At 44.8% G+C, this 15,785-nt stretch overlaps 1 protein-coding gene across 4 annotated transcripts in view; it reads right to left on the bottom strand.

Moving 5' to 3' along the window:
- LOC108924274 (glutaminase kidney isoform, mitochondrial) overlaps positions 1-10,495 on the bottom strand; it is a 40,995-nt gene extending 30,500 nt beyond the window's left edge. For 2 of the 4 annotated variants that reach the window (XM_018735525.2, XM_029247218.1), the window contains exon 1: positions 10,024-10,495. In XM_018735525.2, coding sequence (XP_018591041.2) covers positions 10,024-10,316 — 293 coding nt within the window. In that variant the 5' untranslated portion in view covers positions 10,317-10,495. The remainder of the gene's footprint in view (positions 1-10,023) is intronic. The other 2 variants (XM_029247219.1, XM_029247220.1) reach the window with 1 other exon arrangement.
- Between the last annotated feature and the right edge of the window lie 5,290 nt (positions 10,496-15,785).

Below are 15,785 nucleotides of genomic sequence, written 5' to 3'. Positions count from 1 at the left end.
TTCCAACTGCTGTTAGATGCTGTGCGGCAACAAAACACATTTCAACTCTGCTTCGTAATACCAGTGAGAAAATAACAGAGGCCCGAGTGCTAATTATAATTTCCTTTTTACCTAGAGACAGCCAGAAAAGCAAGCCCGTGGCATGCTGTGGTGCGTGCACTAGGGGAGGATGTGATTACGCAGCTCAAACAGTTAGGGGACCACATGGCCTTGAATTTGCCTGTCTGCTAGGACAACAGCAAGCAATATAAACGGCTGTACATTTTCCCAATAAGGGTTACCCTCCAAGGCTACAAGCTTACTGTAGTTTTGGTCCACTAGTATTTAGCAAACAGCTATTGTAGGAAGCAGGTTCAAATGTGGGCCCGTTCGAAACGAGTGTTAGTGCGTTAGCCATGGAGAAAGAATTGGGTAAATCTGAAATCATGTGTCCTTGGTGTATGAACACACAGACCAGGAGGAGGAGACATCGAAGGAAATTCACTCTGGGGCTTGGAGCTACACATCAGGATTTTCTTCAACACATAACAGCACGCGAGCAAATGTCTTTCCTTAATTTATTTATAGGCTCAGCAATCCTGTAATGACCCGGAGATATAGCCAGGGGAGATGTCACCAGGCTTTCACTATTTCTCTTAGTATTTATCTTTTTTATTTAATTATGCAAACATGGGCTACTACTATAAAGCAGCAGCAGACACAGTCCAGAGGGCAGCAGAGCAAAACTCATATACTGATATTAAGTTGAGAAAGTTGCCTCTAATGATAACAACCACTAATCCTTATCTTAAACTTTAAAAAAATGGTACGCATGGCTACTGCAACTGGGGATAGATGCTAACCACATGTGAGACTTAGGGTCAGCAGTGTGTTATTTGTCTCACGTCATGTGGTACTTGCACAGTTGGAACGGTGGACTATACAGCCACAAGGAAACTAAGCAATTGAGATGGCAAACCTCACAATTACCAAACACAAGAATGAGAGCAGATTATTTCAATGTAAAACATTTGTTTATCATAAACACCAGGGTCATTGTTGGATAGCTGTTTACAGCATAGAGCTTGTCTAAACTGTAGGTCAAACTCGCTTTTGGGACAAGGAGCTGGGCCGATTCAGGGAAAGGATTGCTCAGCAGCCAGCTGCCAAAAGCAGGGTTACAGGAGAAGTAGGTATACTTACACCAGCAAATGAAAAGCAAGTAGACAAAAAAATAGGAGAGAACATGCAGTGTGATTGAATAATTCAGGAAATCAATTTAAATGAATTCTAGGCCTAGGTAAAAAATTTTTATACCTTGGACAGTCACTACTGTATGCTATTTGCACTGTTTCTGACCATGCATTAACAACAATAAAATAAATTTTCTGTAAATTTGAATAGACTTGAATATCAGTTTTTTCGGTTTATGTTTCCCTAAGATCTACACTGTAACATTACATGGCACTACAAGACTTGCTGACATGTAAATTAAATGCTATTTATGTGAGCTTCAGTATCCTTCTCCTCTTCCAACCAGGAATGGGTGAGAATCAGAGCTCTCACCCATTGCGTTCCAAGAGGTCGGGGAGGGAGACATTGGTCCTTCAACAGCAGCACTGGGCTCTCCACAGAGGACAATCTCCAGTGAGCACCTTCATCATTTAGCAGCACAGCAGATGTTTTAATCCAAAGTGATTTATCATAACTCTCCAGTTCACATTTACAGTATGTACTGATAAATTTAGGGTACAATGGCAAAGGGTTTCTGAGGAAATCAATGTACAACCACTCTATTGTGAGTCCAGGTCCTTAGGCATGATGTGACCCATTGCTCTGTGTACCTCCGATTGCAAAGCCCACTTTTCTACCTGAGCCATGGGCTACTGACCACTCTGTTTGCTGTCTGCCTCAGATTTCAGGTATTAAACCACAGGCTCTGCCTTTGTCAACACAAAGGTCCAGAAAAATTGGATCCTGTACTAAACTGCAGAGTACAAGCCCATACTATAGGTTTTCTGTGTACTGTACATGAGTGCATGTGAAAGACACATAGTGAACAGAGCAACAAGTGACACAACCCTGTAAAGACATGGAACCTCAGAATGACCCATTCTTTCCCTTTTCACAGGTTCCACTGAAATGAGGACCTGACAAATCTAGCAAGAAAGGCAAGTTCCTCAAGAAGAGGAAGAAGGAAAAAGAAAAAAAAAAAAAAAAAAAGCAATGGCATCCTCAGAACTCTGGCTTCATTTTCCTTCTTACACAGAGGCTGAAAGTTTCACCACGTTTAGAGCTCAGCCAATATACAGTGTGTGCGTCCTTTCTCGTGACACTGCTGAAGACCCAGTTTCGGCCAAGTTATACATGAAGAAAGAGGAAGGAACACAGGGCTTCATTCAGAAGGTCTGCCAGGGAGAGCCAGAACGAGAGCGCCAAGACTCTGTGGAGGAGGCAGCCTAGAGCCCCAAAAAATAAAACAATCACACATATATGTCTCTCATTCCAGAAAGATCTTCTGGCGCTACAGAAGCTTCACATCTCATTGTCTCTTCAAACAGAGAAAGCAGAGCCTGAGAAGATCCTTAGTCTTGGCGTGGTCATTAACGCATTTCTTAAAAACGTCTATGTATAAATAACTTGTACATTTAGCTGCTCACTTAGAAGTTTTTACCCACTTGGACAACACACACACACACACACACACTCTGTCTGAACCACTTGTCCCATACGGGGTCGTGGGGAGCCGAAGCCTGACCCGGCAACACAGGGCAAAGGGCTGGAGGGGACACACCCAGGACGGGATGCCAGTCCGTCATAAGGCACCCCACCCCAAGCGGGACTCAAACCCCAGACCCACCGGAGAGCAGGACCCGGTCCAACCCACTGCACCACCGCGCCCCCCCGGACAACAAACAGATTTAGAGAACACCAGATCTATTCATACAGCCTGACATTTAACAGTACAATTCAAGTCAATTCGGACTAAATGCATCTTGTTTAGGATTTTTCAGTTAAAGCGCCATCTTTTTTGTCAATACACCACTTAGTGTTAAACACAGGCTTCAAGTGAATCTCACTCAGGAACAGACCACATCTTTCACTCTATGGGTGGCATTCTCAGCAGCCTGCTGGTATTTTCATTATGTTCTCAAATGACACACAGTAGTCCCCGTGCTGGTGATTTCACAGAATGAGTCCATACTGTAGCGACAGAGGACAGCTGATACCATAGTGGTTAGAACAACTGCCTCTGGACCCAAAAGATGCAGGTTCGAGCCTCACCTCTGGCTGTAGTACCCTTGAGCAAGGTACTTACCCTGAATTGCTCCAGTAAAAATTACCCAGCTGTATAAATGGGTAAATAATTGTAACCTTAATATTTTAAGTCACTTTGGTGAAAAGCGTCAGCTAAATGAATAAATGTAAATAAGAAGCATATTTTCAATGCCAAACAGAACATAAGCACCTTTTTATGGGGCTAAACTCATTATGCTAAGTAGTATGACCCACAGATGTTCTGTCTGGATTTTTAAATTGATGATATTCTGAGTGTGAAAAAGAAGAAAGTGGGAACATCATTACTTACAGGAACATGACAACTACACTAGACAGCTGACATTCAGTCTTGATTTTTTTAGTTTGCTATTTTACACAGATATATAAACTTATATAAGATATTATACACATTATTTTATATACATGTGTAAAATAAACAAACTGAAAGTATCAGGTGGCATCCTTTCTGCTGACAAAATAGTGCTTTCAGATGTCACATATGATTTGCATAAAAAAACGTGTACAAAGCAACTATTCATTTTTGTGCCTTTTAAACAGTAGCACGCGGACAGACGCCAATTTCAATATGGTTGAAATTCCTGTTACTTACGGCTCACAGGCCAGAAATGTTTGCTCGGGTATGGACGGAGCTGGCTGAAAGCAGGGCTCACTGTTTGTTCTGGCGGCGGGGAATCGGCGGGAACAGACTGTGTTGTTGCAGCAACTGGGATGAAACATATTCCCACAACAAATTTCAACCATCACACTTGTCTGGGAGCACAGACGCATGACTGTCCTTATCGGTTTCTAATTCTGGCCCCAGAAGCAAAGACAGACCAAACACTTCCCTATGTTATCCAATTACAACTTGCTGTAAAAAAAATAATCAGGGTAACTTCACTATGTGTTCCATTTATATATTTAGTTTTTGCAGAATTATATTAGGAGTGTTAATTTTGTTAGTTTTTTTTAATTTTAGTTTTGGAGAATGTATTAAGAGCCGAACCAAACATAGAAACATGCTGATGATTCCCTGAGTGTCATCACTTTCATAAAACAAAGTTCATCAACTTCCCCTGAAACCAAAATCTGGCCACCTGCTCTCACATCGAGGCACAACCTGCTCTTTTGATACCGTTCTTTCTGCTCGCTAACAGTTCATTTCACAAAAAATTATTCCTTTTACTTCACCTGACCTCCCTGCCTCACTCTCTTCTGTTTGCTTCCCATCTGCCTTCAAAACTGCACACATCTCACCAATTTTAATGAAAACTTGTCTGGATGCAGACTCAGCCAAGATCACTCACAATGATCGATTGAAGATTGGCCATTCCATCAAGACTGCTCACCCCATAGGTCAGAGCTGCCTCCCTCTTCTCATTCTTGACTGCTCTGTGTCATCTTACACGGTCAACCACCAGATCTTATGTTCTTCACTAGAACAACATGGGATCAAAGGATCATCACTGAAATAGTTTAAGTCTTATCAGAGCAGATCTTACTTGGTAAAGTGCTATGCCTCCTTCCCTGCCCCTCAGTCTCTCAACTGGGGCTCCACAGGGCTCAGTGCTGGGTCCCTTACTCTTCTCCATTTGTAATGCTCCCATTGACTAAGTAACTGCTTCTCAGTTTCTCCCACTACCACTATGCAGCTGACACACAGTACTTCTTTTTTCCACCAGCCAACTCAGATGTACAGTATTCTTTCACACTGCAGCATAACCTCTCTGACACCTGGATGACCAATCGGTATCTACAACGCGATGTGCAAGATCCTTCATCTCCGTGCTGGTTCTTTTATGTGTTTGGAACACTATCAAACTGGACAACTCACTCATCTTATCCACTTTGTCACTCAAAACTTGGGAGAAACAGCTGAGAAGTCTCTCCACACTGAATGCACTGAACGCATAACCCCATCCAGAAGACACTGCATAACATTTGTAGGAACCATCCATACCCAACAGCACGCCGTACACAGCTGCTGGTTCACGCCATGTTGAAATATGACGTTACCCTGAGCAACTTCCTCCAATCTGGTCTTTAGGCCTTTGCCATTAAACCTCTACAACAAGTCCTGGATGCCACTGTAAAAGTTGCGTTCAACTGCCAACCAGAGCTGATGGCTATACGCCAGCCCACTCATGCTCTCGGTCTTCCTCTAACACGTTTCCCTTCCTTCATTTGTCTTTTCTAAGGAGCAGCTTGTCTGCCATGCTATGTTCTCTTGTCTGTCTGGTACACCAGGTTCAAGCAGGAGATAAAGACAGAGCACCTCACTGCCACTGCTTGTCCTTGAGACACTTGCAGACACAGCCAAGGGGCTTGTGTCATTGAAAATATCACAGCTCAGCCTGTCATGTGGAGGTAAAAAGGAAGCTGGGGCAGCTTCCTGATGTCTACAAGGCCTTGCTCAACAGAGATTACTGATCTGCTGCTGCAGGAGAGGTTTCATCTCCTCATCATTTATTTAAAACCATTAAAATGACAGGTTCCTCTCACTGCACACATCTTCCAGCTTCCAAAGTAATCCTTTCCTCCAAAACAAATACCAGGGAACACATCAAGGAAACAGAAAGCATTTAAACAAGCTGAGCAACTATTAAGCTCTAATTATTCCGTGCCCATACCTGAGCTACAGAGCCACAGCGCAGGCTCCGCTTAGCTGTGACAGACAGGGGGTGAGGACGGCTGCTGGCGAAGCCAGTCTTCACGCTCGGCCAACCCAGACACCATTAGCGTTGTGTGTCTGCAGAGCAGAGCTAGTGGACTCCCTTGTGTGAATAAACTAGGGCCAGCTGCTGGGCCCCCTGCGGTACAACCGGGGTGATTTATACAGCTCTAATGAGCACAGCCTCCGAATGCAGGCTGGACACGGCAACGTGAGAAAGCACACGCAGTTAATGAGGCTTCCAACCCCGCATCACAACGCACCGAGAAATGTCACTCAGGATTTATGAACTACCAAGTTAGCACAGACCCTATTTTAAATTTTCCTATTTTTATGGAAAATAACTTAAGTAGGTTGTTGTGTTGGCAGCAAATTAAATTCTTACAGGCAAGAATTGGACGCGAGTTCAATTATTTCACCCACAGTGAGCAGGTAACAGGCACACTGGTATTAAATGTGGCTGCTCTGCTGTATTACACAGCTAGCTGACAGAACATCATTGAACCTCTTCACAGTGTGGATGAGAATGCAGCGTCTGCTTGACGGTCGCTCCAGATACCAAATCAGACGAACCAACAGCTGCCATAGAGCCATGAGTCATACTGTCTCCATGGAGATCCCTGTGTTTTACAGCACACAGGTGTGCAGCAGACCCTCAGAGGGGGCATGTATGAGCGCTCAATCAAACCATACCTGTCCCTCAGCTCTCCTGCATGAGAGAACGCGAGGAAAAACTTGGCATGAGGTACCAAAACCTTTATCTTATTCTCAACAAGATGACAAACATCCTGCGTGATAAGACTAGATTGGTCCATAATAACAGCTTGTCAAGCAGTATTAGAAGCAAGACACTTTACATCCACAATACAAAAATACTGAAAATTCTGAAAGCATATCGGATAATTATTATTTTGTAAATAATGTAATATTCTATCTCGGAAGGGGTGTGCACTGAAACAGTGCAACAGCAGTCAGCATTAAGGGGAAAAAAAAAAGTTCAGTGACCCTCAAGAAAGGACTATTTCATCGGTTGCCATAGAAACAACGGTGTAATCATTCTAGTCAAGATGAATAAGTTACGATGGAAAAATTCTGACCTTCAGGCAGACGGACCGAAAGGTTCGTCCGCAGAGGCAAGGATACGTGCAAAGATAGATGTCTCCAGCTGGAGAAATTAACTACTCTCCTCGAGGCTAGCATAACAGTGCAAGGGCGGGAAGGTCTCCATTGAGGAAACCCACAACAGTCACGTCCTGCAGGGCTCATTTATTTAAAAAAAAAAAAAAAAAAAAAAAAAAAACCCTAACCCGATGCATACATATTACAGGAAGTCTACTGGGATCCGGAGGAGCAGTGAACCAATGACAGAAGATGAGACAACATACATCAACACACACAGTTGATATTTGATCTGCAGAAATGGGGTGCGGGATGGTGCTCACAATGTCCCTTAGGAACCTGCTGACAAGCTGGTGCACTACGAACGCCACCGCTGACCTTCAGAAGTCACTGAAGGACACTGTCGCACTCGTACTATAGTCCAATTGGGTCAACGCTCCAGGTGATTTTGGAACAGAAAATTTCATTGCAACTATAATCATTTTAAACCTCACTAAACAAGAGTCTCCAAGTGAATGTTGTCCCTGTCAAGATAATGTTTTCTAACGCATTCCATAACCTACATACTGCAATATTTCCAGTCAGTTCAATTCAGCAGAAAATTTTTTACAGCGATAAAATCACTACCAAGTAAAGAGTATTTCCATGCCAGCACGAGTAATATTATGGAGCAATTCTAAATGTTTGTTAAACACTATACTGAAAAAGCACTCGTCTAATGAAGGTTGGCGACAGACAGAAATAAAAGCCTACGTGCTGACGCACGTAGATTCACACACCCTACTGTGAACCAAGGGGACAAGACGGTATAATGACAGCAGGCACACGTTGGATACACCTGCCTGAGAGGGGAACAAAAAGTGTGCTTGGCACAAAGCAGCTCCTGCTTTTCCCACTGGTCCCTTCCCCCCCATTTCTGGCACCAGTGGAATGGGCTCCAGAGACCCACCTGGCCATTAAGAGCTCCAACGAAATTTTGCTGCGTAATTCGACAGAAGTGCAGGTCAGAAATAACCTGCCTGTCTGCGAGGGGGAAGCAGGGTGTGAAGCTGAATCAAAGTTTCAGCTGGTTGCTATGGTAATTGTGGAGGTGGGAAGCTCCAGGAACGCATGCTTGCGGCCTTCTGCAACACTTACAGGCCCTAGGGATCGATCCCAGTTGGACTCTCGCTCCTGCCCCCGGGATTACGATTACCTTTAGGGTCTCTCCCACTGGCACGCCTCCTTATTAGCACACATCCAGCGGGAGGCTCGGTCGAACAACCTAAGCTCACCGGCTGCCGCAGGGCCCTGCCTACCGATGGACTCAAAAGTGAGCTGAAACCGAACTGAGGTCTGACCTTTCGATCGTTGTCAACCGGAGGCGGTGCAACGGAGACGTACAGCATTACCCCGGTTCAAAATGGCCAGCTATGATGCAATGAGCTGTTCGGCCCCGAAGGGACTGACTGGCAGTTTAAAAAAAGCACTCGACGCAGCGGGGGCTGGACCGTGAGATTAAACTAAACACACACTAAATGCCGGTCTGCTGCTGCTAACCACGGGCCAACACACTTTCCAGGTCCATGCCTAGGACAGCAAGCCCTAGCCAAACGGCACAGCAGTTGTACTGTTCTGAGTTTTATTCCTGTTGAGTAGCGTTGAGGTAGCCCTACTGAAGAATTAACAAGAACTAACACTATCCCGCACTATTATATGGGATAATTTTTGGCTGTTAAGAACCTACGTCGACTCTTAGCAACCACAAGCGTGCGCCTCCACGATGTTCCGTCCTCCACTTGAGTCTTTTGGCTCGAAACGGAAGCACCCAGAGATTCTGAGACCAAGCCCATCTGGTCACTAGTCATCTTTCTCGATTTTTCCTTCCAACTTCGCCAAGAACGGTTCATTTACACCACGGAATTAAACAGGCAGGAGGCGCACGTCTCACTGTGACATTTTCCCAACCCTCCATGGACTAAAACATTAAAAAACAGGAGGGAGAAGCGTGTTACACAACTTGTACCATCATACCGAAGGGCCGAAATTCGTGACATTTGCACTTCATTTTGACGCAGCACACTGAGATCCCTAATCGACGTTTGCTTTCTGGACATGAAAAATCCGTTTACTCAGTGCATGAGGGGTAGGGCCTTCGGTGCTGTCATACACACAGCAGACACCTCTTCTTCTGGGAGGCGCTCAGAAATACGGCAGCAGCATACACACACGTGTCCAAGCGTGATCCACGAACGCGCTCAACGAGCGACTCGGTGCATTGAAATACGGTGGACGGAAGAGGCCGCACGCGAGGCAACCGGCCGCATTTCCACTCCACCACGGTCGAGCTTCTAGGCGTTTCTTCTGCAGATCTTCGCTCACTTCTTTTCTGGCGAACAAGTGCGTGCAGCGTCTCAGCCGACCCATGGAGAACGGGGGGGGGGAGGCGAAAGAGGCGCAGAGCTACCGGAAGGAGGTCTCGCCACGTGTGTGACGCAGGACGACACGTACCGTAGCGTTCCTCGCGTGGCTCATCGCACCGTAAGGTACGGTAAAGCACGGTACAACACAGTATTCACCTGGACCAGCACAGGAGGAGGTACCAACCTCCTTCATCGAGCTCCTTATTCGTGTCCACCTTTTTTGGGAGAAGCCAGGGCTGTGCAATTCACACTACGAGCCGAGTTCTCCCAGAGCACGTGTCGTGTCCCTCCTCCTCCTGTGGAATTTTCACTGCAGTCAGTGTGTCCATTACTTACCATCATGTGTCCATCCGATTCTGCAGGGTAGGACATTTTTCACTGTCATTGACTCATTCTGTCTTCATTTCGACTCGGGTGTGATGAACTAAGGCCAATTTCACAGCAGTTTTGCCATTTTTTTTTCCCTTTTCTTTTCATGTGCACGTGTCGTGACGTGGAGAAAGAAACAACTGAATAATTTATGAGAATTTATTTATTACGTGTCCCCGGCGTCGCCCATCCCGACTGACTCACGTCTCCGTCGCCGGCTCCTTCCTGGGCTCCTTCCCCGGCCCGGCGGCGTCGCTGTCCACCACGGGCACCGCCGCGCCCTCGGTCTTGGTGCACAGGGTCCGGGCGGCGGGCGGGAGACGCAGGGGGCCGCGCGGGGAGCCCCCGGCCCTCAGTGCGGCGGGTGCCACTCCGGCATGGCGGGGACCAACGACGACGACCGCCGGTGACGCTCTCGTGGCAGCGCTCCCCAAAGGACGCGTGAGGCCGGGATGAAACAAGTCCTTCAGCACCGCCGAGAACCTGAACTGTAACATTTCAATCCCGTCAAGCTGTTTTCAGTGACGCGTTTCCGTCCAAATGGGTTCGCGAGGTAAGAATCAAGCATAAACGGTCGCTTCCACGTGAGACCGAAGACGTGGGGTGTCCTCGCGCGTCGTGCGTGCAATGACTCATTCTTCGCTGCATCGCAGCCGCTCGGTGGATGGAGCGCTGGCTGGACACACCCCCGAACAATGTTATTGGTGAAAGCACGGCAAGCGCGTTTTCAGCTCGCTCTCTGATTGGATCAACTTCCAATCATTCAGATTTAGCCTCCGCATCATTTCCCACAACGAATGTAATCTAATAAATATGTAATATAATAAATACGTTCTAATTTCCATAAATATTTTAGCTATACTACTACTACTAATAATAATAATAATAATAATCCCATAGGAATAATATATCATATAATAATATAACATATACTTATTTAGCAATATTAACAATACACAAATTGATTAATTTTGCATTCCTTTCACATTACATTTCACTATTAAAAATAAGTCATTAAGTACTAGTCATTGTGCAACCTGACAAAAGCACTATCTCAAAAACTTTAACCAGAGATTAATTCTGTATTATCCTGTGTATTTGAAAATTTAAATAATAATGAGACAAAAACTAACTGCGCTCAACAATCATGTTCCTGCATCTAAGTGTCTCTTTCTGCTAATATAATGCACACATTGTATGTCGCTTTGGAGAAAAGCGTCCGCTAAATGAATTCGTGTAAATGTAACCGCCTTACCACATGGTGTAATACCTGTTTTGTAGGAAACGCTGCTGTCTGCAGCAAACCTTTAAAGAAAAATGTGAGCGATAATTTTCCGGCGTGCGTTTCCGATGTAGAGGGGCCTCTTTGTGCCGATACAGTTGAAAAAGGAACGCTTCTTCTGGATGGCCCGTGGCCCCCCGTGGATCAGGGCCTTGGTTCTCAGATAGGACAGGTTCGCCCAGGTTCACACTCCTCCAGCTCCACAGACTCCCCGCAGGCCTGCGATGACGTGGCCTCTCTCTCAGAGCTCATTTGCAGAAGGGAGGCCCTGCAGGAGCAGCCCGTTTGAACGTCTTTTCCTTCACTGGGGGAAAGAGTGATGTTGGCGCAAAATCAGACCACATACTCTAGAGGCTTCGCACTACAGGAGCTCTACCTGGAAAAATTTCGGCTACACATGACTTCGTACCTTCACGATTCAGACTATCACCAAATCCTCGCACTGTCATTTTTGATCTGCCTCTATTTTGTGGCAGAATATTTATGAAGGGGGGGGGGGGGGCGGCGAAGAAAGTTGCTTATTTGGAAAATGGTAAGGAGCAGGTCTTTCACAAGTGAAGCGTGAGAACGTATTTCAGTGCTTTTCCTACTGTTCTTCCTTTGTTCAGACGGAACTTCCCGCAGGAAGAGCAGTTAGAGCCACCGGGGGGGAAGAGAGAACCGGGAGGGCTCGCGTTGCCGCACACCCTCCGCCTTAGCCCACGCTTTTGTGTCTCCTGGAGAAACACTTCCAAACAAAGCATAACAAAATAAATTCACCAAGATCAGCCATAACAATTGCAAATTGCAACAACTGAAAGTGTCTGATTTAAAAAAAAAAATGGTCCTGGGTTCGAATAAAAAGCAGTTCTCTCACATGTCCCTCGAGGAAGGGAAAGAGGAATGCGAACAACAGGCTTTTCCTGGAGCGAAATCAACATAACCCACACATTTTTTTATTCTGAGTAATAAGGGCGGGTCTAGCTGTGGCTCATAGATTGTTCTGGAAAGTTTCTGTTGGCTGCCTTCACTTTTTAAAGATGGTCCTGCCTACATTCGTTCCAGAGCTTTGAAATGAGAGAAAAACCATCCCTCTGTGGTCAGATGTTGGACACGGTGAGCAGAGGCCATCAGAGCTGGTGCAAAAAGGTAAAAACGTGGTGCACAAACGCTCCTCGCACCCTGAGAGCTCTGTGCTCATATCCTCAATTTTACCGTGGCTCGACACTCCTTTTTTCAGGGTATGTTTCAAGGCTCTGAAGTGTATCCTTCTGCATATGCTGACAGATTTCTGAAATGTACTTTATGCTTTTACAGCACAATACACTGTACAGTAAAGTGTGGTACGAGACCTTTTCACATTAAATCTGGTAAGTCCACAAAAGAGGCAGATCAGAGGTATACGGTTCAGTTTTTTTATAATTATTGTGAATACCTGACTTTTTTGTCTTTCTGAGACGGCTGGTAGGGTAGCTGTTGGAGCTGCTGTGCGGGGCTCTTAACCTGGGGTCCATGGGGGGTCTGTAGGTGTCCTTCAGTCTGCACAGGCTTAAATTAGAAATTAACTAAACGTTGCACAATTTCCAATAAAATAAATATATGTTGCTAAGTTGGGGCGTGCAATGGCGCAGTGGGTTTGACTGGGTCCTGCTCTCCAGTGGGTCTGGGGTTTGAGTCCCGCTTGCGGTGCCTTGTGACGGACTGGTGTCCCGTCCTGGGTGTGTCCCCTCCCCCTCCAGCCTTACGCCCTGTGTTGCTGAGTTAGGCTCTGGCTTGCTGTGACCCTGCTTGGGACAAGCAGCTTCAGACAGTGTGTGTGTGTGTGTGTGTGTGTGTGTATTACTAATGTAACATAATTCTGAGCAGTTTCCATCCAATAAATATTGGAATGCAATATTCCCTCCAAATTTGTCACAACCCCAGCAGGTAAAAGCCTGAGGTCCTGGGAATTAAACCAACACACCTGTCTTCAATGAACCTGATCAGTTCCCAGCCCTACAAAGTGGTTAAAGTCACACTACTGGTTTGTGGGTTCTTGATCAGTGCTTTCCTTGTCATTATGGAGGGACTCAGGTTCATTGGCTTGTTTCACTTACATTTATTCTCTTAGCAGACACTTTTCTCCAAAGCAACTTATGATGGATACTATGTAGTGTTATGAGCCCATACAGAGGTGACTTACACTAGGTCACTCATTCATACATCAGTGAAACACACACTCACACACATGCACGCACACAACAGGTGAACCTGAACAGCATGTCTTTGGACTGTGGGAGGAAACCAGAGCACCCAGAGGAAACCCACACAGACACAACATGCAAACTCCACACAGACTGAGCAGGGATTGAACCCACATTCTGTTGCACCACCCAAGTGCTGTAAGACAGCAGCGCTGCTCACTGTGCCACCAGTCCATTATGTCCCAGTCCTGTGTACCACCTTGTCTTTGTCACGCATCTTTGTATTAGTGAAAGTCAAAGTGGCTTTATTGTCATTTCCACCATATACAGCTGGTACAGTGTACAGTGAAAAGAAACAACGTTCCTCTGGGACCACGGTGCTACGTAAAACAATAGAGTTACCGAGACAAAACAAAAAAACAATAAACAGTAAAAAAAAAAAGAAAACAGAATATAATTTACATATAATAATACAATATAATACAATATAATAATAATTATGATAGATATACTAACTAGCAGGAAGAAATACAGTTGGTCTGTTCACCCAACATTATTTCACTTATTGTATAACACCCTGTGCGTCTTTAATCCGTCTCCATTGTATCACCCATGTACTTTAATTCCCGGTGAGCCCTGTACACTTGTATTTAAACTCTGTGGCTGAAATCATTACGCTTTACGGTGCATCCGTGTCCGGACGGTACCGTAAAACACGTCCGAGTTCGTTTTACGTCCAGACGTTATAGAATTTAATAATGGCCTTTTTTGTAGGAGTACTTCTTAGCTTTCTTAAAGCAGTTTGTGGCCTACCAAAGGGTGAGTGTGTGCCATAGAAGACCAAATGGTTTCCGAAATACAGTACAGTACTGCCATCCAGTGGACTCCTTAACATTATTTCCCAAGAGAAACAGCGAGCAAATTACTTTTTGTAATTGTAAGATCAATACATTAATGAGATACACATGCTGTCTGAAACCGCTTGTCCCAAGTGGGGTTGCAGCAAGCTGGAGCCCAGGGCTGGGGGACACATCCAGGACGGGATGCTAGTCCATCGCAGGGCACCCCAAGCGGGACTCGAACCCCACACCGACCGGAGAGTGGGACCCAGTCAAACCCGCTGCGCCACCATGCCCCCACACACACATAATTACATCATACTCAAACTCCCCTTTTTTGGACTCACTTCTCCCTCTATCTACCTCTAAATGTGTATATGTGTGCTGTGTGGTAAGAAAAAAATAACATTATTATAATATAATAAGTCTGTATGCAGCTACTCCTATGATGTACACTAGTTCATATGGTGGAATGTGACAAATGTATTGTGCTCTAGAATCATGTGTCTGCATACAAATGTCTCCTCCTGTCGATGTAATGAACAGTTTGTGTTGTTCTCAGATCTGTGTCGGTTTGGAGAAAAGTGTTTGCCAAATGAATAAATGTAAATGTAATTAAATATTGAAGAAATAAATTACAAAATAATAACAAGCTTGAAACAAGTCAGTAAATTGCACAGTTTTTTTTTCCAGAAATGTATTTCTTGAAATGTCTTTCAAAGCTATTAATAGGTCTATAACCTAATCAGAACTAATAATAACCTCATCAGAATCTAATCAGAGCTTTGTAGCTTATTTTTTTGTATTGATTACATTAATTCATTGTTAGTGATACTATCATCATATTTGTTGTTAATAGTTATTAAAATTGATGTCAATGTTGTTTGTTATCGTACTGGAATGTTAAAAGTTTTTCTTGAGAGCAGAACTGTACGTTTTTTAAGTCTAAAAAGTTTTTAGAAAAATGTATCATACAGATTGGAAAGCTGTAATACTTAAGAAATCAAGTTTTTTTTTCTTTCGTAGACATTAATTACAAAGTTATTTTCTATCACTCTTGAATTTAATAGCGATTAAAGCATTACACATCTGGGGAAGAATAATGTGTGAAGAGAGTTCGTACAGTAGTGGTTAGAGCTTCTGTCTTTTGACCTGAAGGTCATAGGTTCAATCCCCCCACTCTGGCTGTAGTACCCTAGAGCAAGGTACTTACACCAAATTGATCCAGTAAAAATACCCAGTTGTATAAATAGGTAAATAATTGTAAGTGTGTAACTGTAGTAATAATAATTGCGACCATTGTAAGCTGAATAAATGTACAGTAGTGTGTTAAGAACCCAGCAGCTGTTGGTGTGTGTGGTCACATCCCGAGACTGTGTTACCACTGAGCGCCAGCAGGGGGCGCGCCTGCAACACTGAAGGCCGACAAGTTCCCGGATAAAGGGAAGTCGGAGAAATTCAGACTGCGGAGTGTTGAACTCAACCCGTCCCCAGTTTCGCGTGTTTCTGGAAGTTTCCGCCTCAAGGTGTTTCCTCGTTCGCTCTGTCAGTTTCCTGGAGACAAAGTACCATCCTACCCTGCAGCGCTGCCTTTCATAAGCATCCCGAAACTGTTGACATAAAAACGCAGCGTTAACGCTTCCACAACACAATACGCATGGATTTCAGTGCGAAATAATTGTG

The sequence above is a fragment of the Scleropages formosus genome, chromosome 21 (genome assembly GCF_900964775.1).
Source record: "Scleropages formosus chromosome 21, fSclFor1.1, whole genome shotgun sequence".
Classification (NCBI taxonomy): Eukaryota; Metazoa; Chordata; class Actinopteri; order Osteoglossiformes; family Osteoglossidae; genus Scleropages; species Scleropages formosus.
This window is presented reverse-complemented; position numbering and strand designations above follow the sequence as displayed.